This window comes from Schistocerca americana, chromosome 6 (assembly GCF_021461395.2).
Source record: "Schistocerca americana isolate TAMUIC-IGC-003095 chromosome 6, iqSchAmer2.1, whole genome shotgun sequence".
NCBI classification, from domain to species: domain Eukaryota; kingdom Metazoa; phylum Arthropoda; class Insecta; order Orthoptera; family Acrididae; genus Schistocerca; species Schistocerca americana.
In genome coordinates, this window is record NC_060124.1 from 16,326,208 (window position 1) to 16,351,784 (window position 25,577).

At 40.0% G+C, this 25,577-nt stretch overlaps 1 protein-coding gene across 1 annotated transcript in view; it reads left to right on the forward strand.

The window, feature by feature from the left end:
- The window catches only part of LOC124619770 (mediator of RNA polymerase II transcription subunit 17), a 114,977-nt gene extending 90,482 nt beyond the window's left edge, over positions 1-24,495 (forward strand). The window contains exon 10 of the mRNA XM_047146352.1: positions 22,259-24,495. Coding sequence (XP_047002308.1) covers positions 22,259-22,469 — 211 coding nt within the window. The 3' untranslated portion in view covers positions 22,470-24,495. The remainder of the gene's footprint in view (positions 1-22,258) is intronic.
- The last annotated feature ends 1,082 nt before the right edge of the window (positions 24,496-25,577 follow it).

Consider the following 25,577-nt stretch of genomic DNA (forward strand, 5'->3'; position numbering starts at 1 on the left):
TTTGGTTATTGTAGATTTTCTCAGCACAATGTTGGAGCTATGATTCACAATTTTTGTAGGGAAGCAGCAGCTAAAAGCAGAGAAACTGAGTTAGAGATGCATCAAATGTTTACTTTACATCCAACTGATGGTTTGCATGTTTCTATCTAAAGGTATGAGCTGTGAGCTCATTAATTATTATAATAGTTTTCCTTGTTAATTCGTGGTTTACAGTTGTCATGTTGTCTATTATGGTGACTTTGTCATCAGTGTCTGATGTTGTTGTGGTCTTCAGTCCTGAGACTGGTTTGATGCAGCTCTCCATGCTACTCTATCCTGTGCAAGCTTCTTCATCTCCCAGTACCTACTGCAACCTACATCCTTCTGAATCTGCTTAGTGTATTCATCTCTCGGTCTCCCTCTACGATTTTTACCCACCATGCTGGCCTCCAATGCTAGATTTGTGATCCCTTGATGCCTCAAAACATGTCCTACCAACCGATCCCTTCTTCTAGTCAAGTTGTGCCACAAACTTCTCTTCTCCCCAATCCTATTCAATACCTCCTCATTAGTTACGTGATCTTCCCACCTTATCTTCAGCATTCTTCTGTAACACCACATTTTGAAAGCTTCTATTCTCTTCTTGTCCAAACTATTTATCGTCCATGTTTCACTTCCATACATGGCTACACTCCATACAAATACTTTCAGAAACGACTTCCTGACACTTAAATCTATACTCGATGTTAACAAATTTCTCTTCTTCAGAAACGCTTTCCTTGCCATTGCCAGTCTACATTTTATATCCTCTCTACTTTGACCATCATCAGTTATTTTACTCCCTAAATAGCAAAACTCCTTTACTACTTTAAGTGTCTCATTTCCTAATCTAATTCCCTCAGCATCACCCGATTTAATTTGACTACATTCCATTATCCTCGTTTTGCTTTTGTTGATGTTCATCTTATATCCTCCTTTCAAGACACTGTCCGTTCCGTTCAACTGCTCTTCCAAGTCCTTTGCTGTCTCTGACAGAATTACAATGTCATCGGCGAACCTCAAAGTTTTTACTTCTTCTCCATGAATTTTAATACCTACTCCGAATTTTTCTTTTGTTTCCTTTACTGCTTGCTCAATATACAGATTGAATAACATCGGGGAGAGGCTACAACCCTGTCTCACTCCTTTCCCAACCACTGCTTCCCTTTCATGTCCCTCGACTGTTATAACTGCCATCTGATTTCTGTACAAATTGTAAATAGCCTTTCGCTCCCTGTATTTTATACCTGCCACCTTCAGAATTTGAAAGAGAGTATTCCAGTTAACATTGTCAAAAGCTTTCTCTAAGTCTACAAATGCTAGAAACGTAGGTTTGCCTTTTCTTAATCTTTCTGCTAACATAAGTCGTAAGGTTAGTATTGCCTCACGTGTTCCAACATTTCTACGGAATCCAAACTGATCTTCCCCGAGGTCCGCTTCTACCAGTTTTTCCATTCGTCTGTAAAGAATTCGCGTTAGTATTTTGCAGCTGTGACTTATTAAACTGATAGTTCGGTAATTTTCACATCTGTCAACACCTGCTTTCTTTGGGATTGGAATTATTATATTCTTCTTGAAGTCTGAGGGTATTTCGCCTGTCTCATACATCTTGCTCACCAGATGGTAGAGTTTTGTCAGGACTGGCTCTCCCAAGGCCATCAGTAGTTCTAATGGAATGTTGTCTACTCCCGGGGCCTTGTTTCGACTCAGGTCTTTCAGTGCTCTGTCAAACTCTTCACGCAGTATCTTAACTCCCATTTCGTCTTCACCTACATCCTCTTCCATTTCCATAAAATTTTCCTCAAGTACATCGCCCTTGTATAAACCCTCTATATACTCCTTCCACCTTTCTGCCTTCCCTTCTTTGCTTAGAACTGGGTTGCCATCTGAGCTCTTGATATTCATATAAGTGGTTCTCTTCTCTCCAAAGGTCTCTTTAATTTTCCTGTAGGCAGTATCTATCTTACCCCTAGTGAGACAAGCCTCTACATCCTTACATTTGTCCTCTAGCCATCCCTGCTTAGCCATTTTCCACTTCCTGTCGATCTCATTTTTGAGATGTTTGTATTCCTTTTTGCCTGCTTCATTTGCTGCATTTTTATATTTTCTCCTTTCATCAATTAAATTCAATATTTCTTCTGTTACCCAAGGATTTCTATTAGCCCTCGCCTTTTTACCTACTTGATCATCTGCTGCCTTCACTACTTCATCTCTCATAGCTACCCATTCTTCTTCTACTGTATTTCTTTCCCCCATTCCTGTCAATTGTTCCCTTATGCTCTCCCTGAAACTCTCTACAACCTCTGGTTCTTTCAGTTTATCCAGGTCCCATCTCCTTAGATTCCCACCTTTTTGCAGTTTCTTCAGTTTCAATCTGCAGTTCATAACCAATAGATTGTGGTCAGAATCCACATCTGCCCCTGGAAATGTCTTACAATTTAAAACCTGGTTCCTAAATCTCTGTCTTACCATTATATAATCTATCTGATACCTTTTAGTATCTCCAGGATTCTTCCAGGTATACAACCTTCTTTTATGATTCTTGAACCAAGTGTTAGCTATGATTAAGTTATGCTCTGTGCAAAATTCTACAAGGCGGCTTCCTCTTTCATTTCTTCCCCCCAATCCATATTCACCTACTATGTTTCCTTCTCTCCCTTTTCCTACTGACGAATTCCAGTCACCCATGACTATTAAATTTTCGTCTCCCTTCACTACCTGAATAATTTCTTTTATCTCGTCATACATTTCATCTATTTCTTCATCATCTGCAGAGCTAGTTGGCATATAAACTTGTACTACTGTAGTAGGCATGGGATTTGTGTCTATCTTGGCCACAATAATGCGTTCACTATGCTGTTTGTAGTAGCTAACCCGCACTCCCATTTTTTTATTAATTATTAAACCTACTCCTGCATTACCCCTATTTGATTTTGTATTTATAACCCTGTAATCACCTGACCAAAAGTCTTGTTCCTCCTGCCACCAAACTTCACTAATTCCCACTATATCTAACTTTAACCTATCCATTTCCCTTTTTAAATTTTCTAACCTACCTGCCCGATTTAGGGATCTGACATTCCACGCTCCGATCCGTAGAACGCCAGTTTTCTTTCTCCTGATAACGACGTCCTCTTGAGTAGTCCCCGCCCGGAGATCCGAATGAGGGACTATTTTACCTCCGGAATATTTTACCCAAGAGGACGCCATCGTCATTTAATCATACAGTAAAGCTGCATGTCCTCGGGACATGTGTCTGATAACCCATTTAAAATTAGATGAACATTAACTTTGTTGACTGTATCCTCACAGACAAAATTGTTGTCTATTAAAGTGTCACTGTTGTGCATAATTCTAGTGGGAAAGTTTACTACTGTGGTTCAACTGTAAGTGTTAAATTTCCTTATGATGTTTTTGCTCATACTCCCATACATAATTGATGTTGAAATAGCCACGGAATATTATGTGGCTCCTTTTGTCAGACAGTTGACAAGTTACATAACAGAATTTTAAACATATGCCTTAATTTGAGATAGAAATTTCTGAGAACATACATCTAGAGCACGTCATTGTATGGTAGTGAATCATGGACTGTGGAAAAATTGGAAAATATGGAGATCAGAGCATTTGAGATGTGGTGTTACACAGAGACACTGAAGTTTAAATATAAAGATAAGAAGTAAACTAGTCATCTGCAGAATCAGTGAAGTAAGGAATACCTGGAAAGCACTGACTAGAAGGGCCGGATGATGGAACGTATGTTAAGACAGTTGGGAATAACTTCCATGAACCTAGAGGGAGCCTTAGATGACAAAAACTGTAGGTAAAGACTGAGATTGGTATATTATTAAATTATGATACAGAATTACTGGCCAGTACTTACCGTCATGAAGCAAAATATATGGCACTGCTAATAGACAAGTATAAAAAAAATAAAACTAATACACTTGTTAGAATATGTGGAACAAATGATTCAGGATGTTATGTGTAAGTGCTATTCCAGTATGAAGAGATATCCACAGATTTCGTGGTGGGCTGCAGCAAAATGGTCATAAGATAGCCAACAAACAGACAGCCCCCATCTCCCCATAAAATATTACCCATCTCTACTAGACCACAGTTACGTAAAATATTAGGTGCAGCCCACCAAGAAGGAATTAAGCTGGCTTGAGTCCAACTTCTGTGTTGATGCTCATAAGGTACTGTTGTACTTCATGTGATGTATTCCATTTCTCAAAAATCTACACACCAGTCCAATGCCTTGCTCTTATGGAGAAGCATCATTTACAGATAAAGTGGGCATTTGAAATTTGCGAAGAGAACTTTAATTTACTTATGTGTATGGGAAATATTAATACTGTATGCAGGGCTGAACCAAACTTTAGCATGAGTTCTTATTGAGCCCTGATTTATTTTGATGTGACTAATTTAATTTTCATAGCATAATTTTGTAACAGTTTAGATAATCACCACAATTTTAATATCATGTATCAGACAAGTCTAAGCAGGGAATTTTGTCTGCTGTTCAGTTATTCTGACCATGTCTTCAGGTTTTCCCTCCAAATGTATGCATTACAGAATTCAAAACAAATATGAAGGTAGTGCACAGAATAGGCATAGTTAACAGAATAACATTTTTGGCATCTTGATTCCTTTATTGTTTTCTTTGTAATGTATGAGGGTTGGAACTTTAATAGTGGCAACTGTTTAATTACGTGAGACAGATACATGTTTCAAAGTGTGTATATCCTTCAGAGTAGTGACCAGCATTGTGTATAACCCATTGCGAGTTGTATAGAAGTCATAGGATACCCTTAGTGGCACTGGTGTGTTAATAGCTCGAATGTATTGGTCTGTTGTCCACGGATCTCTGTTATAGTTCTGAAGTGAATGTCATGAAGTGTTTCCTTTACTTTATAAATCAAATTGAATTTACAAGTGCTGATGCCTGGTGAGTGTGGTGGGTGTACAGCACTTCCCAGCCCTATCGATCAAATAAATCAATCACAGCTTGTGCCATATGTGCTTGAGTGTTGTCCTCCAAAATGAAGAGTGGATCCTGCATAAAATGTTGCCGCTTCTTTCTCTAAGTTGGTTGCAGGCTATGTTCCAAAAATGAAGAACTTAGAGAAAGAAGCAACGACACTTTCTACAAGACCTGCCCATAATTTTTCGGGACGGTGCTCGGGCACATATGGTGCAAGTTGTGACTGATTAATTCGATTGATGGGACTTCAACAGTCCTTGAACTTAAGCCCTTGTGACTTCAGCTTGAGTCCTAAGATGAAACAAGCACTTCACAGCATTCGCTTCAGAGCTGTTACAGAGATTCATCAGGCAATAGTCCGCTCCAACTGAGCTATCAATGCAACTGGTGCGGCTAAGGGTGTCCTATAATTTACACATTGCTGCAATGCTTTACACACAATGCTGTTGACTACTTTGAAGAACAGTAAACCTTGAAACATGAATCTGTTTTATATAAGTTGTAAATAAATAGTTGCCACTATTAAAATCCCAACACTCGCATTGAGCGGAGATAATAATATGGACTACCTTTCTCCTGCTACTGAAACAAGGGATTCTACTAGGTACCAAGGTACAGTGTAAATTAATATACCTGCAGGCTGACATTAGGAAGCAAAGAGGCTTGTGTGAAGCACATTGTGACACCTCTCAAACTTGATTACGTTATTTTCCATTTTGGTACTGCCATTATTGAGTCACTGTTGAATTGGGTATGTTAGGAAAAGGGTGACTGCAGGTAACCATCCTTAACTCCTGGTCTATTCAAGGTTCATGGATGATTCTTCACAATCTTTTCCCTTGTCCAGGAGACTATCCTTATTCCTTCACTGCCTAAATGCCTTTTTTGTGCTAGTTTCATCTCATCTTCATTCAAATTAACCTTGTGTCTTCCTAGATATTAAGTACTACCTTTTTTGATGGCTCCATAAAGACTTCTGTCCACATCAAGTGGACCTCCCACAAACAATATCTACAAATTGATAGTTTGCATTACTTCCTCATAAAGAATTCTCTCCCTTGTAGCTTTGCCATTCATGGTCAGCACATCTGTGGTGGTGAGTAGTTCCTCATACAGTACACTAAAGGCTTTGCTAAGGCTATCATGGACAGTTAATATACGTACTCTTCTATCCTAGGTGACAAACAGACCTCCCACACTGCATCTTCCCATATATGAACATTCCCTCTAATGAGCGGCAAAGGAGCAATCCCGCCCTTCAGTGCAGTACTGCCTGGATGAATCACCTGAACCACTTGCCTCTCCACAGTTTTGATTTCAGTACTTTTCATTTTGCCCTGAAATAAGAAATGTTCTTTCCAAAATGCTTCCTACTGCTTCTAGAATGGCATTCAACAGCTGACTCAACCTACAAGCTATGTTGATCTGTCCTTATGACACTCATTCTTTCAGCTACTTGCCATATGCATCATATTGTAGTGAACAATCCATGTACAAAATGTGTTACAAGCACTCATCCGTATTTCTTGTTCCAGTCCTGCCACTGTCATATACTTGTATTGTTCCATGAGAGTCGGGATCACATGTGCCATACCATATACCAAGTTTGCTGCCACTTTTGGTGTGATCAGCAATTAACTGTCCACCCAGATAAATGAACACCATCAACTAAGGCCAAGAAGAAGATTGATGACTCAGTGACAGAGCAAGTTGCCAATATTTTGGTTCTGCAACCTCCTTAGTTTTGGTCCCTGTCCTGTGAAACCCTCCCTCTGCCCCCCCCCCCCCCTCCCCCGTTAGTCCCTGTCCTGTGATATCCTCCTCTCCCCACTCTCCACCCCCTGCACCCAACAAAAAAAAGCTCCTTTCTATCTACACTGGGACACTAACATTACTTTCATTAACTGTTAATGGATAGGTAGATCACCAGCTCCCACCCTCCCCTGTTCTCTCCTGCTGTCCTTGCCCATATCTCCAGTTCCTCTTTCATTGTGTGCAGCTCTCTCTCTCTCTCTCTCTCTCTCTCTCTCTCTCTCTCTCTCTCTCTCTGTGTTGCCAAATTCTTAAGCACTTCACTTGCTATCCATCCTTCTTCTATGAATTCCTCCTCTGTTCCTTTACCTCTCCCTTCCCCTTTTTTGTTCCTCTTACCTTCTCCAGTGAACCACTAGCTATTACTTTGATTGGGTGGCTATACTGGGACTTCGTAGCTGTATGTATGAGTATGTGTGCTTTGAAGGAGAATGAAAGTTCATTTGCTGAGCTATCATATTTGAGTTGATGTTTGGTGCCTTCAATGCTTCAACTATATTGTGAATGATTATGTTTATTGAATGAATTATTGGTTAATATTTTGATAATTCTTGCTGTTTTTGTATTTTTTGATGTTTTATTAACTGTCTAGGATCAGGTAACAATTTATTTTCCTTTTCTTTCTTTGTCGTTTCCTATTTTTCCACTATTCCATCTTCTCCCCGTGTTGTTTTATCCTTTCTCTTGTATCCTTTTTATTCCTAATTGCTTGTTTATTCCTTTCCTGAAAGGATTCTTTCTGTTGTTTGTGATTAGTTGGTGCTGTGTTTTTTTTTAGATATTTTATATTCTTGTTATCCACGAGAGTGTTGACTTTTTTTTCCCTGGTTTACATGAATATGTGTTTCATTAGTCTGTCCTCATTCATTTGATTGAGGTGTCCAAAGAGGATTAACCATTCTGTTGCCATTTCCTCTGATCTTTTTGTATACATTGGTAAATCTCCTCACTGCAACTCATTTTTCAACCATCTGTAATTTGTATTGCATCCATTTTTATCTAATGATCTGTCTTTCAAGTGCCTAGGGCTAGTTTGACTATCTTGTGGCACAAGCAGCCACTTGGGGTGCCTAGCTAAGAGGGGCAACAGAGGTGCTCAACTGCCAAATTTGTGTGTAGGGTGTACCATAGTAGTGAAAACAGACAGGCTTGAAAATATACAATAATAGAAACAGAAACGTTCCAGTAGATGTGGGTTTGCAAACAGCCCATTTGTGAAGTAATGTCAAATGTGTGGTTATGGGTCATCACTCACTTCAGTATGAATGATTGTCCTGCTTAGTGTAAACCATTAAACCCACAGTTCTTAAAGAATTGAACTCACATGTGTAAAACAGCTTCAATATTCTGATTACTTTACAAATGAGTTAATATATCAAATATTTAACCTTAAGCGTGTAAGTAGAAAAAGTTTTAATAAGCTATGAAATTATGTTTAAAGTTTGCTGGAAGCCACTAAGTGCTCTCATTACGGTAGCCAACAAAATTTTACTTTTTTTCTGTAACTGGCATGTAAACAGCTAATCTTTGTGTTTTTGGGTGTGCTGATACTGAAAATGTTAATGAAAGTGCAAGATTAGCTCTCATTTTGAAGTTATGATAACTTAATGTTATTGGCTATATAAGCTTGTGCATGTATTTACCTTGGTGTTATCCCCTAGAGAAAGGTCACTGTGCCTGGCTTTTGTTGTTTTCTGCTGGTGATTCCCTGATCAGTGTCCAGCACTAACATAGATGCAATCCACTTTCCCTGTTCCCTTTCCCTTTACATGTCTGAAGTTTGCTGGTGGGAGTAGAGTGTTCTCTATGCTCATCGGTTACAGCACTGCAGTTGCCAGGAACGAAGTCCAAGTGGGAATCTAGGAAATGTAACTTTAAGGACATGTTGCACCCCAATCTGTTGTAGCAATGCAGAAGATTTGCCACAAGATCCTTATAGTTTTCAGCCTTCTTATTTCCTATAAAGTTTGTTGATACTTGAACAAAGACATCCCAAGCTAACTTTTCATCACTTGTCAGGATTGTGTTGAAATGCTCATCTTTGTACAGTTTGCATGTCTGGGGACCCACAAAAATCCACTCTTTGATTTTCACTTCACTAAGACGTGGAAATTTCTCACTTAGATAGAGAAATGCTTCCCCAGTATTGTCCAGCCTTAATGAAGTTTTTCATTAGGCCCAATTTTATATGAAGAACAGGGAGAATTATGTTCTTGGATTCGACAAGTGCTGCATGCATAACGTTGTGAGATCTTGGTTCTTGTGCTTGAAATTTAGGCCAATCTTTCTTTTTATAATAAAGTGCTTTGGCGCGTCTGTCTCAGAGGTACAGGAAGCAACAGAATTTCGTGTAACTGTATTGAAGCCCAAGTAATATACCGATGGATTTTAGTTCCCTAGAAATCTGCCATTTAGACTTGTCATAATTCAATTGCAATAACAAGTGTTTCATGTCATCATACGTTTCTTTCATGTAACATGCATGCCAATCAGAATCGATGGTAACGCTTTGCCATTATAGAGTAGCACAAGCTTGAGACTTACACTGAAGAAATCGATGAACAACCACCAATGATCACTTTTATAGTCAATGCCTATAGCTGCCATTAGTCGCTGTACATCACTCCAAAATACCAGGCTGTTCTCACTTTCGAAAAATTGAATTAATGGTATTGGCAGTTATGGAATGCAGTCACATTTACCATCTTATCAAGACAATTCCACTGTTGTAGTCTTGACACCGACAGTTCAGCTTTACGTTTTGGCATTACCAGATCTCTCACTGGGTCATTAAGTTTGCACTGTTATATTGTGAATCTCTTCACACTCATTGTTACACACAAAATCAGGATCTTTTGAAGAAGTGGACATTGAAGGTGATGCTGCAGCACTAGCTTCACTACCACCCTCGTCACTATAACACTGAAATGGAACAGGAACAGGCAGTTCATCTCAGTGAGGCACTGGTCACATGGCTGAAGGTATGTTTGGATATGCCAAGGAAGACTTTTTCTTCTTGGAAATACCATGTGTCAATGGAATTTCACATCTCACTATTCTGTGTTCATATAAAAAACTCATTGTGATCAGAATAGAAAAACTGAGAAAAGACATTGGACAGCTAACACAATTTATAAGAAATGAAAAGTCAGAAAAAAAAACGAAAAAGGTTAGGTAAAATCTCACAATAAGAAGCGATAGAGCAATTAGATGAAAAGAAGCAGAAATTACAAGCATTGGCCAAACGACATAGAAGATACAAAAAAAGTGAAAATAGAAGGAAACAAAACCAAACATTCAACACAAACAAACCAAAAGAAATTTTACCAGACAATAGATAACACACACATTAAAATAGACAATCCACCAAACATAACAGGCATGCATGGTGGATACAAGCAGAAATAGATACATACAAGATGATACCACAAATGCCTGAAGTGATAATTTTGCAACATGAAGTCACCCAAGCAATTAATTCTACTCACAATTGGAAAGCCCCTGGAAAAGATAAAATAACAAATTTCTGGCTAAAGAAGTTCACCTCAACACATTCACATCTAACTAAATTATTTAACATATCTAAAAACAAAGATGATGTGACTTACCAAATGAAAGTGCTGGCAGGTCTACAGACACACAAACAAACACAAACATACACACAAAATTCAAGCTTTCCCAACAAACTGTTGCCTCATCAGTAAAGAGGGAAGGAGAGGGAAAGACGAAAGGATGTGGGTTTTAAGGGAGAGGGTAAGGAGTCATTCCAATCGTGGGAGCGGAAAGACTTACCTTAGGGGGAAAAAAGGAAAAAAGGACGGGTATACACTCGCGCACACACACACATATCCATCCACACATATACAGACACAAGCAGATGTATTTAAAGACCAGTTACATTGCAGACCCATACACATTCCCTGATACACTTACACATGGAATAACTTATCTGAAACCTAAAGATCAAGCAGACCCAGCAAACCCAGCTAAATATCTCCCCATAACATGCCTACTAACAATATACAAAATATTAACTTCAGTCATTACACAGAAATTAATGACACATACAACACAGAACAAAATTATAAATCAAGAACAAAAAGGCTGTTGCAAAGGAGCACGAGGATGTAAAGAGCAACTGATAATAGATGCAGAGGTGACATATCTAGCTAAAACTAAACAAAGTTGCTACACTACGCATACATTGATTACCAAAAAGCTTTTGATAGTGTACGGCACTCATGGTTACTACAAATATTGGAAATATACAAAGTAGATCCTAAATTGATACAGTTCCTAAACATAGTAATGAAAAATTGGAAAACTACACTTAATATCCAAACAAATTCAAATAATATCACATCTTAGCGAATACAGATTAAGCGTGGAATATACCAAGGAGACTCATTAAGTCCTTTCTGGTTCTGACTTGCTCTGAACCCACTATCCAACATGCTAAATAATACAAATTATGGATACAATATTACTGGAAAATACCCACACAAAATCACACATTTGCTATACATGGATGCTCTAAAACTACTGGCAGCAACAAATCAACAACTCAACCAATTACTAAAGATAACAGAAGTATTCAGCAATGATATAAATATGGCTTTTGGAACAGACAAATGTAAGAAAAATAGCATAGTCAAGGGAAAACACACTAAACAGGAAGATTACATATTGGATAACCACAGCGACTGCATAGAAGCGATGGAAAAAACAGATGCCTATAAATATCTAGGATACAGACAAAAAATAGGAATAGATAATACAAATATTAAAGAAGAACTAAAAGAAAAATATAGACAAAGACTAACAAAAATACTGAAAACAGAATAGACAGCAAGAAACAAGACAAAAGCTATAAATACTTACGCTATACCAATATTGACCTACTCATTTGGAGTAGTGAAATGGAGTAACACAGACCTAGAAGCACTCAATACACTTACACGACCACAATGCCACAAATATAGAATACATCACATGCATTCAGCAACTGAAAGATTCATATTAAGCAGAAAGGAAGGAGGAAGGGGATTTATCGACATAAAAAACCTACATTATGTACAGGTAGACAATTTAAGAAAATTCTTTTTAGAACGAGCAGAAACTAGCAAAACACACAAAGCAATCACTCATATAAATACATCGGCTACACCACTGCAATTTCATAACCACTTCTACAACCCTTTAGATCACATAACAGCAACAGATACGAAGAAAGTAAATTGGAAAAAGAAAACACTACATGGTAAGCACCCGTATCATCTAACACAGCCACACATCGATCAAGACGCATCCAACACATGGCTAAGAAAAGGCAAAATATACAGTGAGATGGAAGGATTCATGATTGCAATATAGGATCAAACAATAAACACCTGATACTACAGCAAGCATATTATTAAAGATCCCAATACCACAACAGATAAATGCAGACTTTGCAAACAACAAATAGAAACAGTAGATCACATCACAAGCGGGTGTACAATACTAGCAAATACAGAATACCCCAGAAGACATGACAATGTAGCAAAAATAATACATCAACAGCTTGCCTTACAACATAAACTTATAAAACAACACGTTCCCACATACAAGTATGCACCACAAAATGTACTGGAGAATGATGAATACAAATTATATTGGAACAGAGCCATTATAACAGATAAAACAACACCACATAACAAACCTGACATCATACTCACCAATAAAAAGAAGAAATTAACACAACTAATCGAAATATCCATACCCAATACAACAAATATACAAAAGAAAACAGGAGAAAAAACTGAAAAACACATCCAACTGGCTGAGGAAGTCAAGGACATGTGGCATCAGGATAAAGTTGACATTATACCAATTATACTATCAACTACAGGAGTCATACCACACAATATCCACCAGTACATCAATGCAATGCAGCTACATCCAAACTTATATATACAACTACAGAAATCCGTAATTATTGATACATGTTCAATTACCCGAAAGTTCCTAAATGCAATATAACATATACCATACGGTTAAAAGGAAGTCACGCTTGATCAAGGTCCGCGTCACTTTCCATTTTTGACCAGACATAACGTCTGAGAAAAGAAGGAAAGAATAATAATGATAATAGTAGTAGTCATAAGTTGTGTATCAATTTCTGTTCTTCTGTGTTGCTTATGCAGGTGTGTTTCAAGTTATCAAATTCTTCCCACTGCTATCCTAGTAAGTTCATTAGTTAATATAGAGCAGTTGTTTACATAAAGAACTTTTCTTACAGTATTTATTTATGTAAAATTGACCTAGGCATTTCTGTCATACAACTGAATACACTTTTCTTACAGTATTTATTTATATAAAATTGACATAGGCACTTCCGCCATACAATGGAATACACTATCGTTATGTGATTTATTTATTGTATATGTAGGATAGCCACTACAATTGCAACTTGCATATAAGATAATAGTTAACTCTATGTATGTTTCTGTTTTGGTGTTGTTGTGGTCTTCAGTCCAGAGACTGGTTTGATGCAGCTCTCCATGCTACTCTATTCTGTGCAAGCTTCTTCATCTCTCAGTACCTACTGCAACCTATATCCTTCTGAGTCTGCATAGGATATTAATACCTTCTCTCTCTACGATTTTTACCCTCCACGCTGCCCTCCAATACTAAATTGGTGATCCATTGATGCCTCAGAACATGTCCCACCAACCGATCCCTTCTTCTAGCCAAGTTGTGCCACAAATTCCTCTTCCCCCCAATTCTATTCAGTACCACCTCATTAGTTATGTGATATACCCATCTAATCTTCAGCATTCTTCTGTAGCACCACATTTCGAAAGCTTCTATTCTCGTCTTGTCTAAACTATTTATCGTCCATGTTTCACTTCCATACATGACTACACTCCATACAAATACTTTCAGAAACGATTTCCTGACACTTAAATCTATACTCGATGTTAACAAATTTCTTTTCTTCAGAAACACTTTCCTTGCCATTGCCAGTTTACATTTTATATCCTCTCTACTTCGACCATTATCAGTTATTTTGCTCCCCAAATAGCAAAACTCATCTACTACTTTAAGTGTCTCATTTCCTAATCTAATTCTATCAGCATCACCCGATTTAATTTGACTACATTCCATTATCCTCATTTTACTCTTGTTGATGTTCATCTTATATCCTCCTTTCAAGACACTGTCCATTCCATTCAACTGCTCTTCCAGGTCCATTGCTGTCTCTGACAGAATTAAAATGTCATAGGCAAACCTCAAAGTTTTTATTTCTTCTCCATGGATTTTAATGCCTACTCTGAACTTTTCTTTTGTTTCCTGTACTGCTTGCTCAATATACAGATTGAATAACATCAGGGATGGGCTATAACCCTGTCTCACTCCCTTCCCTTTCATGCCCCTCAACTCTTATACCAGTAACAGCCATCTGGTTTCTGTGCAAATTGTAGATATCCTTTCGCTCCCTGTATTTTACCCCTGCCACCTTCAGAATTTGGACGATAATATTCCAGTCAACATTGTTTTTCTGTTTTATTAAGTAACAATGAGAGGGTAATTTGATGTATTTTTGTGTGATGAAGCAGTTGTGCTTTGAAAATGCCGTTTTCACATGTTTCATAAACAAACTGTAGTGATCAAAAAAACGTTTACAGTATCTCTAATATGGTTGTGTTTTTATTTGAGCTTCAAAATATATACTGATCAACCTCTTGGTATCTGGTAAAATATATATATATATATATATATATATATATATATATATATATATATATATATATATATATATATATAAAAATAGAGGGAAAGATTCCACGTAGGAAATATATATCTAAAAACAAAGATGATGTGACTTACCAAATGAAAGTGCTGGTAGGTCGACAGACACACAAACAAACACAAACATACACACAAAATTCAAGCTTTCGCAACAAACTGTTGCCTCATCAGGAAAGAGGGAAGGAGAGGGAAAGACGAAAGGATGTGGATTTTAAGGGAGAGGGTAAGGAGTCATTCCAATCCCGGGAGCGGAAAGACTTACCTTAGGGGGAAAAGAGGACGGGTACACACTCGCACACACACACATATCCATCCACACATATACAGACACAAGCAGACATATATGTCTTTCCCTCTCCTTCCCTCTTTCCTGATGAGGCAACAGTTTGTTGCGAAAGCTTGAATTTTGTGTGTATGTTTGTGTTTGTTTGTGTGTCTGTCGACCTACCAGCACTTTCATTTGGTAAGTCACATCATCTTTGTTTTTATATATATATATATATATATTCGTTTGTGTGGCATTAGCTTTTCTCTAATGGAAGATCATTAGTGACAACATCTTTGGCTTTCATTTGTTCATTGATGTAGTTACACATATCTTAACTTTGCCGTTACTGATGTAAGATCTGTGGCAGATGATGTGAGTTTCTAGCATTTCCACATACATGTAACCAATTAAAGTACGATTTTTGTATGTGACTGTCCTAACGTACGCTCTCTCTCTCTCTCTCTCTTTTATGTGCAGAATCTGTGCAGTGATTTGTGGTTGCTATCTCACTGGGCACAAGATGTTCAGAAACGTATATTACATCTACGTGATTGATACATTACAGTTTGTCTGAATGAATCATCCCCCCCAGGGGGTCCACAACTCTTTTGTGGATACGTGCATGGCGAGCACGGGCCCCCAAGCTAGTGCAGTTCTCCTTCCTTTCCGGGCTGCCCTACCACCCTTCCCCATCCCTCCTCGTCCCCAATCCTTCCCCCCCCCCCCCCTACCTCCCCTTCACACTCCCTCTTCTTGGGAGTAATGTATCGAGCCTTCATCTGGAGACGGATGTTTGAACACTCCAGGATCCTGTTCCCTTTGTTTTTCTCCGTTCTCACACTTTCTTCCTCTATTGGTCTTTCCCTAAGTTCACTCTTCTCCTTGCTTTCATGCCCTTATTTCTATGTCTGCCTCATTCTCCTTGCCCTGTTCTCCTTGTCTTCTTTTCTGTGTCTTATTCTCCGCTTTGGCGTTTGAGATTCTTTCTTCTACCCCTCTATCCTTCTCTCTCTTTCCTCTCTTCTTTCCTCCCTGTGCTTGTCTGAAGGCTGACCCACGCGTTCGCAGGTGTAGCCGGTGATGAGGTAATGTGTAATTTCCTGCCCTGGGTAGACAAGTAAGGCACGCACATACTCTCTGGTAAAGGCCACGCCCAGGGAGGGGTGATTGCCTGAGCTGTTACCTTCCGAACGTGCCGATTGGTCCCTCCGTCCGTTTCTTGGTGTGGACAATCACCTAAGGCGGGAGTGCCCTCTGAGGGGGGGGCCCCCACAAGGAAGGAGCACGCCATTGGAGATGCTGGCAATCATGGGGGATTCATCTGCAATGGATTTCTCTTCTTCTTCTTCTTCTTCTTCTTCTTCTTCTTCCCTGTCTTCTGCCCAAAAAAGAACGCTAGGTGCAACTCCTGTTCTGAAAATTCTGCCACCAGCACCGAAGTTTCTTGTTGTCACAAGGTCTGATGGTCATGATTTTCCAACAGTCAACAACCATTTCGTCATTCAGAAGGGTGTAGATGCGATTCCAGGGCCAGTGAAATCTTGTACTCGGTTGCGCAACGGTACCTTGCTGTTGGAGACAGAGCGCGACTTCCAGGCACAAAATTTACTTTGAGCCACTCTCTTACACACATTCCTTGTATGGATGGAGGCCCACCGTAACCTGAATTCGTCGTGGGGTGTGGTGTATACTAGGTCACTCGACGGACTAACTGATCAGGAGATTCTGTCTTTCCTCTCTGATCAGGGAGTGACGGCCATCCATTGGGTCATGATAAGGGTCGACAAGGACCTCATACCGACCCGAACCATATTCCTGGCATTCGACAATGTGCAGTTGCCTTCACTAATTAAAGTGGGTTATGAGATCATTTCTGTTCGGCTGTATGTACCCAGCCCTACAAGGTGTTACCAATGTCAGTGGTTTAACCATACACAGCAGTCTTGTTCAAGTGTGGCTAAATGTGTTACCTGTGGCAGGGACGCCCATGAGGGTGACTGTCCACCTTCGTCCCCTCATTGCGTCAACTCCATGGGTGACCATGCTGCCTCCTCTCATGACTGCCCCGTCTACAAAGATGAGAAAAGTATACAAGAAATTCGAGTGAAAGAGAAGGTATTGACCTCGGCTGCTTGCAAGTTATTCAATAGCAGAAAGCCCACTGTGCTTCCGGCAGGGAAATACAGTACCGTTTCGCCTCTCCTCGGCCTACCAGGGAGGTAGCTACACAGACATGTGATCTAACATTTAGCGATTCGGTCGTCAGATCGGCCAGTGCTAAGATTGCCCGATCAACGTGTCCTCTTGCTCCCACCAATCCTAAGGCTCAAACATCATCATCTGCTACTGCTAAGATGAGGACCTCTAAATCAGATGCTCGGACTTTCAAAAAAGAACCGACATGCGAAGATTTCTTGCATACCCAAACTTCACAGCCATCAACTGTTCTTTTGACAAAACGTAATTCTTCAAAGAAGGCTCATAGCAAAAAGAGTTCTCCATCTCCGCCGAGGCGCGTTTCTTCTCCTGTGCCACCCAGCGGTTGCTGTCCCCGGCCATCTTCAGTTTCGCCAGGCCTCACCACTGGTAGCCAATCATCTGGCCTTTCACCGGCAGAAGAAGCTGCCCCTCCTGACCAGCTCAGGAAGGTGGCAGATGCAACTGTTGAGTTGATGGACCATGACTCACCACCTATCGATTGCAGCAGCAGTGCTCCCTCGAAGCCAGGCCCACAGCGGCCATCGAGGTGACCCTTTTTTGTTTCTTTTTTCTTTTTCTTTTCATTTTCATAATGGCACTTCTCCAATGGAATATTCGCAGCATTTGATCCAACCGAGAGGAACTCAAATTGCTCCTTCGAATGCACTACCCGCTTGTCGTAGGTCTCCAAGAAACGAAGTTACGCCCATGCGATTGTATTGACCTGGCACACTATACCTCCGTGCATTTTGACCTACCCCATGTGGCAGGTATTCCGGCTCATGGAGGGGATCATGTTGCTGGTTCGGAATGATGTCTGCTATGATCAAATCACATTGCACACAGATCTGCAGGCAGTTGCCGTCCGAATTACTCTCCCCACTTTCATATTTTCCATTTGTACTGTTTACACTCCATCATCGTCTGCCTTTACTAGGGCAGACATGATACAACTGATTGCTCAGCTTCCTACACCATTTTTGTTTATTGGAGGCTTTAATGTCCACCATCCCTTTTGGGGCTCTCCAGCATCCTGCCCGAGAGGCTTCCTCTTGACGGACCTTTTCAACCACCTCAATCTCGTCTGCTTAAATACCGGTGCACCTACCTTACTGTTAGGCGCAATGCATACCTATTCCCACTTGGACCTCTCATTATCCACTATCCAACTTGCACGTTGGTTCGAGTGGTATGCTCTGTCTGACACATACTCGAACGACCATTTCCCGTGCGTAATCCATCTCCTGCATCGCACCCCTTCTCCATGTTCCACTAGCTGAAACATCTCCAAAGCCGACTGGGGGCTTTTCACCTCCCTGGCGACCTTCCATGATCACGACTTCTCCAGCTGCAATAGTCAGGTCGCATACCTCACGGACATTATTCTCACTGCTGCTGAATATTCCATCCCTCTTACTTCCTCTTCTCCCCATCGAGTCCCAGTCCCCTGGTGAACCATGGCATGCAGTGATGCTAGTCCTACTCGGCGACGTGCTTTTATGCACCTTCCAACGTCACCCTACGATGGCGAACTGTATCAGTTACAAATGACTCCGTGCACAATGTCGTAGTGTTATCAATGAAAGCAAAAAGGCTTGTTGGGTGGCTTTCACCAGCTCATTCAACAGTTTTACTCCTCCTCTGGTTGTCTGGGGTGGCCTGCGCTGGCTATCTGGCACCAAGGTCCACTCCCCAATTTCTGGCCTGTCTGTAGCGAAAGAAGTCCTTGTGGATCCTGAGGATGTCTCAAATGCCTTCGGCCACTTTTTTGTGGAGATTTCGACTCTGCCCATTACCACACTGCGTTCCTCCCCCGAAAACAAGTGGGGGAGGCACGGCCACCTTCTTTCCAGGCTTTGAATCGTGAAAGTTACAATGCCACCTTCACCATGCAAGAACTCGAAAGTGCACTCGCCTGGTCCCGATGGTATCCATATTCAGATGCTGAAGAACCTTTCTCATGCAGGTAAAGGCTTTCTTCTTCGTGCCTATAATTGCATCTGGACTGAAGGTCATGTTCCCACATGCTGGCGTGAAGCAATTGTTGTTCCCATACCCAAACCAGGAAAGGACAAACACCTTCCAGTTATCGCCCCATCTCCCTTACCAGCAGCGTCTGCAAGGTGATGGAGCGCATGGTCAATTCTCGATTGGTTTGGCTCCTTGAATCTCTACGCCTCCTTACCAAAGTCCAATGTGGCTTTCGTAGGCGCCGATCTGCTGTTGACCAACTAGTTACCTTGTCGACCTTCATTATGGACAACTTTTTGCGTAAGTGCCAGACGGTGGCTGTGTTCTTCGATTTGGAGAAGGCTTACGACACCTGTTGGAGGGCAGGCATTCTCCGCACCATGCACATTTGGGGCCTTCGCGGCCGCCTCCCTCTTTTTATTAATGCATTTTTAATGGATCGAATGTTCAGGGTACGTGTGGGTCCTGTTTTGTCAGATGCCTTTCGCCAGGAGAATGGGGTGCTCCAGGGCTTTGTTTTGAGTGTGGCCCTTTTTGCCATAGCTATCAATCCAATAATGGATTGCCTTCCAGCTGTCGTTTCAGGCTCCCTTTTCATTGACGACTTTACGATCTACTGCAGCGCTCAGAGAACATGTCTCCTGCATCGCTGTCTTCAACGTTGTCTAGACCTTCTATATTTCTGGAGTGTCGCTAATGGTTTCCATTTTTCTGGTGAGAAAACGGTCTGTATGAACTTCTGGTGTTACAAAAAGTTTCTTCCACCATCCTTACATCTCGCTCCTGTTGCTCTCCTATTCGTGGAGACAACAAAATTTTTAGGTCTTACATTTGACAGGAAACTTTGCTGGTCTCCACATGTGTCTTACTTGGCTGCTCGTTGTACCCGTTCCCTAAATGACCTCCGTGTTCTCCGCGGTACGTCATGGGGAGCAGATCAAATGGTCCTGCTTTACTTATATCGGTCAATTGTCCGATCAAAGCTGGATTATGGGAGCTTTGTCTACTCTTCTGCCCGGCCGCCCATCTTACACCGTCTAAACTCTACCGAACATCGGGGGTTACGTCTGGCGACTGGAGCATTCTACACCAGCCCTGTTGAGAGTCTGTATGCCGAAGCTGCTGAATTATCGCTAAACTACCGGCGAGATATGTTGCTTTGTCGGTATGCCTGCCGACTGATGTCAATGCCCGAACACCCGTCATATTTCTCCTCCTTTAACGACTCTCTCGACCGCCAATATGGGCTGTATGTCTCTGCCCTGTTACCTCCTGGAGTTCGCTTTCGTTGCCTGCTTCAGGAACTTGATTTTACCCTCCCTACGACTTTTGTAGTGGGTGAGAGCCCGACGCCACCTTGGCTCCAAGCTCAGGTTCGCGTTCACCTCGAACTCATTTCGTTTCCAAAGGAGAGGGCCACGGATTCAGTATACCGCTCGGGGTTTGTCGAACTTCGTTCGAGGCTCGCTAATAACGTCTTTATTTACACAGATGGCTCCAAGACTACTGCTGGCGTCGGATGTGCCTTTGTCGTTGGAGATGATACCTTTCAATACCGGCTCCTTGACCAGTGTTCAAGCTTTACAGCTGAGCTTTTTGCTGTCTATCAGGCTGTTCAGTATATCCGCCGCCATCATCATTCTTCCTATGCCATCTACTCTGATTCTTTGAGTGCCATTCAGAGTCTCCGTGCCCCATATTCGGACCACCCTCTCGTGCAACAAATTCAACGGTGCCTTCAGTCGCTAGCTGATACCGGCACTCATGTCCCTTTTTTGTGAATTCTTGGCCATGTTGGTGTGCCTGGGAACGAAGCTGCTGATGCTGCGGCCAAGGCTGCTGTCGTCCTGCCTCAGACAGCTTCCTTTTGTGTCCCATCAACTGGTGTTAGTGGGGTTCTTTGTTGGCGCGTTGCATCATTGTGGCATGAGGCTTCCTGGCGAGAGGAGGTCATTTTGGCCAGGTTGCAGATTGGATATTGCCAATTTAGCCACCACTACCTGTTGTCCGGTGACCCCGCACCGCAGTGCCCCTGTGTTCATCCATTGGCGGTGCACCGTGTTTTATTGTCCTGTCCCCATTTTATTCACTCTCGTGTTGTCCTATGTCTGCCGTATACCTTACCGTAACTTTTAGCTGATGACGCTCGAGCAGCTGCTCATGTCCTTCATTTTATTACACTGACGGACTTGTCCAAAAAGATCTAACTCTTTTATTTTGTTTCTATGCATCTTTGTAAGTACTTTCTGACGTTGCCCGTTTTCAGATGCATCAGGCTGAAATTTTTGAGTAATATTTCTTTCAATAATGATAGCTTAAAATCTTGTCTTCACACCACTGACTACAGGGGTACTCCTGTGAGATATGGTATCTCCTACCTTCTCCCCTTCTTCACAGAGATTCTTCTACCAGCTTTGTTAATTTCACTTTTCATCTCCTATTGAGAAGTGGACCATGAATGATAAAACCCCACCTGCCAACAATATCAACAAGGATCTTTTTTTTTTTTTTCATGTTTGGGTTGTACAAACTCCCCCTTCCCAAAAGCAATGTTTCTGAACTCATGAAATAGTGAATTGCTCTTCAACAGGTATATAGTGCTTACAGTCTACCTGCTCGTTACAGACTCTATTCTTTCTACTTCATTTCCTTCATTACCTTCTGCAGCCACCAATCCCTCTCTGTCAGTATGTTCCTTTCAAAGTTGTTCTTTTGCCCTCCCTCTCTTTCTCTCTTTGTTTTTCTCATCTTATTTCCACCTGTAGTTTTTTTTTTTTTTCATCTCCTCTCTGTGATTTGAGTATACCTTTCATTTTTTGATGTGTCAACTACTATCAGCTCAGGATGAACAGTATACTGAAATTAGGATTCCAGCTGTTGCTGCAGCTTCGTTTGTATCAAGCTATATCCATTACCTTCCTCTGGTACCTGCGTAAACGTCACCCTTCACATTTCCTGATTTTGCATCTTTCCCCTTCTCCATGAAGAAACTTTTGAAAATTCGATAAGTGAGAGATTGAACCATGCTTTTAAATTTATGTCTCAAGTGACTCTACTTCGGCTGTTCTCATGTTGAGTAGAAACTTCTTTTTTGCATTTGATGTTGTTAAAAATAATTGTTTTTACTTTACTTTTGAATGAATGTTTCAATTGAACCTTGATTATATGCTTTATAGTTTGAAGAAATAAGATGTCTTGTATTTTGGCAGGATGATTGCTGTAAGATGTGAGCCACAGACAGGAGTTCAGGTTTCTATTGCACAATCACCAAGGAAAGACTTCTTCCCTGGTCAGTTGGTGAAAGAGCGGAAGTGGGAGAACTTGGGAGGTAGCTTCAAAGAAGTACGATGGGACAAGATGGAAGGAAAGAACTTCCTTAACAAAATGGAGCTCCTCATGGCCAGTCTTACAAGTTCCTAGGTCCTACCAATGTGTTTTACTGACATTTCTGTTATGCATCCTGATCCTGCTGAACACAAACATTTGTACTTCTTTTGATGTTCAGCTTTCGATCTGTGAGGATTCAGTGAAACAAAAGAAAGGACTCTTCTTGAAATGACTTTTTATGGATTAATTTTTAACTCAGTCTTCTTTTGTAAAAATAGGAGACTTTAAGAGTGTGTGAAATGAGAGATTTCAATTGATTTTAATCGGCGTCAGAAATGCAAGGTATCACTAAGTTATTGTACACAAGACATTCCATACTCTGCGCAGTTTTTGGGAATTGTATAAGATGTTTCTACTAATGCTGTCTCCTTGTCAAAACTATTATTGACGTTTTTGGAGTTTCTGAGTTCCTTTTCAGATATACACATATTTGTTCAGTGTTCATTTGCATATTTTGGCATAAAATGACTTTGTAGGAGTGAATTTCTTATGGTTATTAAGTAAAGAGTAATCAGTGTAGTAGTCTTCTCTTGCAATTTATCACAATTTGAAACCTGATGTGTAGAGCGTAAAATGATGAAAAACCTTTTCAATGGAGAACAAGAGGTTAGCTTTGCTGTCCTATTTTTGTGTATTCAAACATTTAAGGTTTGTGTTGATTAATTGAGTATTGGTAACAGCAATGCAATTCAAGGTATACAGAATGCTTACTATTTGTGATATTACTGAGAAATTAGGTGCAGTATGAAATTGTGATAAATCAACACTGAAGTTGTGAGAATTAAACATGATTAGCACTACGTGTCAAAAACAGAGGGGACAAATGAGCAGAAAAAAACTTTTCAGGTGATGTTTGTGGCGTCATTATGCCATTGCTTTAAAATTTGGTTGACTAAACCTCTGTTATTTCCAATCATTGCTCTTGGAAGTCATTGCAAGCAGTATTTAAAAGATCTTAAGTGATTGGAACCATTTCTTTCTTTCATGTTTCTGGCTGCTTACAGTATTCAGACCCTCACTTAACAGGACACAGGTGAAGATAAGACTGATATAGACGAATTGCGGTTTAAAAATAAAGAACCGTATCACCTGAGCTGTGGTCTATCATCCAATAATTTACAAGAAATTGTGAAATTATGTTGACCAATAGTCTCACTGCACAAGAGCTACAAGATGGAGACGTTGATGGTAACACATTTTGTCATCACAACTAGATACTGATGATCAGTATTGCTACTGGATATGACAAATGAAAGGGGGCAGAAGCAGATTTTTGTACTGCACTGTGGTATTTGTTTTGAACAGCTAAATATATTTTTTTTTGTATTGCTTAGGGTGTAAATGACTTGATAAGTAGGCTCACTGCAGTATAACCCAAATAATGAGCATTGAATGCAATTGCTGTTCAGTGCTTACCTATTTTGTGAGGTGACACAGTTCACACAAAAAAGTTTTTTGTTTCATGCAATGTGATTGTTCATTTGTATATACTAAAGATATTTAGGCATTTGAGTTGTAAACAGTAACATCATATTTTCTCGATTGAATTTTCCTTTGTTAAATTGTGTACTGAACATATGAAATTGTTTTCATTTTATTCTGTAAAAGCTATAATAAGATGTCCATTTATCTTACATTTGTGGATAATTTATGAAAAGTACAATTGCATTTGAATTGATTGTCTGAGTGATATGCCAATGAAAATTGTGGCACAGATATGTAACATTTTAACATAGAGAGAAACTGAGTTTAAATGACATGGAGCAGGGAATATGTATAGTAAAAATAAGCTGGGTTGGATGAAAAAAAATGAGAATTTAGACTGTACTGTTCATCATGTATTATTCACATAGCTTAAACTGTTGTTATTGGTCACTTATTGCTATTTGTGCTGTTTAAGGTGATCTAATTGTAGAGAGATGGTAAATGTCTAACACACAATGCAAATTTGATGTAATCTAGAACTGTGCATTATTTACCAAACTATTAATTGCAAAAGAATTTTGTTTAACATGATGAACTATCAGTTTGCATTTTTTGCTGCTCTTTTTTTTTTTAGTTCAATATTATAGAAAGTATGTAAACTTTTGCATGATTTGAGAGAGATAAATCACATGCCGTGCACATGGTATCAAAGTGTGTGAGTGAATAAGGATGTTTACACTTTCATTTTATGTCCAGACTTGTTTTTGGAAAACTAGGCATAGTTCATCAAAAATAATTGGAGAACTGTTTTATCTCAGAGGATGCAATTTAGTAAAATGATAAATCCATCATTTATCACCATTCAAAAAAGACACAGTTATACAAATCAGATGACATGTATTTTCATTTATATTGCATGTAATGTAGAATCTTACATATTTGCAATTTTGGCATATCATGGAAAGTACAATAGACAGTTTGATATTAATTTGTAGCATTACTGTGAGAGAATTACTATAGATAAAATATGATGGTGTGAATATTGAGTTGTAAGACAGTTTTATGTCACATTATATACCTTGCTTGTAGTCCTCTTATTTTATACTCTTCCAATGTACACATGAAAGTATGCTGTGGTCTCACACATTTCTTGAGATTTTGGTGTCTGTTTGTATCCCTTATTTAGCTTACATCGTGTCATGTCCGGTACATAAATAATTATAATTGTGGCTGAGATCATGTACTCAGTGTTAGTTGGTTTTTATTTGCTCATCTGCTTTTGTGGTCCTTGGTTGCTGTGTTGAACAAAATTCATTTCAATTTTTTGATCAAAATTAAAATTTATTAGACCAATTGCTGCAGCAAGTCACAAATGTCATAGTATGATAGTGTCTATTGCAGGCTGTAATTAATGCTTTTATCTTGTAACAGTGACATTGTCTCAGCATACATGTCATTTGGGTGCAAACAGCAAATAATTATGAGTGTTTCACATGTCTCACAAGATTTAGATACTGTTCATAGTAACAACAGCAAGAAATGCTATGTTCTCAGCAAAGTTACCTCTGTCATTTATCCATTCGTCTCTCTCTCTCTCTCTCTCTCTCTCTCTCTCTCTCTCTCTCTCTCTCTCTCTCTCTGTGTGTGTGTGTGTGTGTGTGTGTGTGTGTGTGTGTGTGTGTGTGTGTGTGTGTGTGCGTGCGTGCGTGTGCGTGT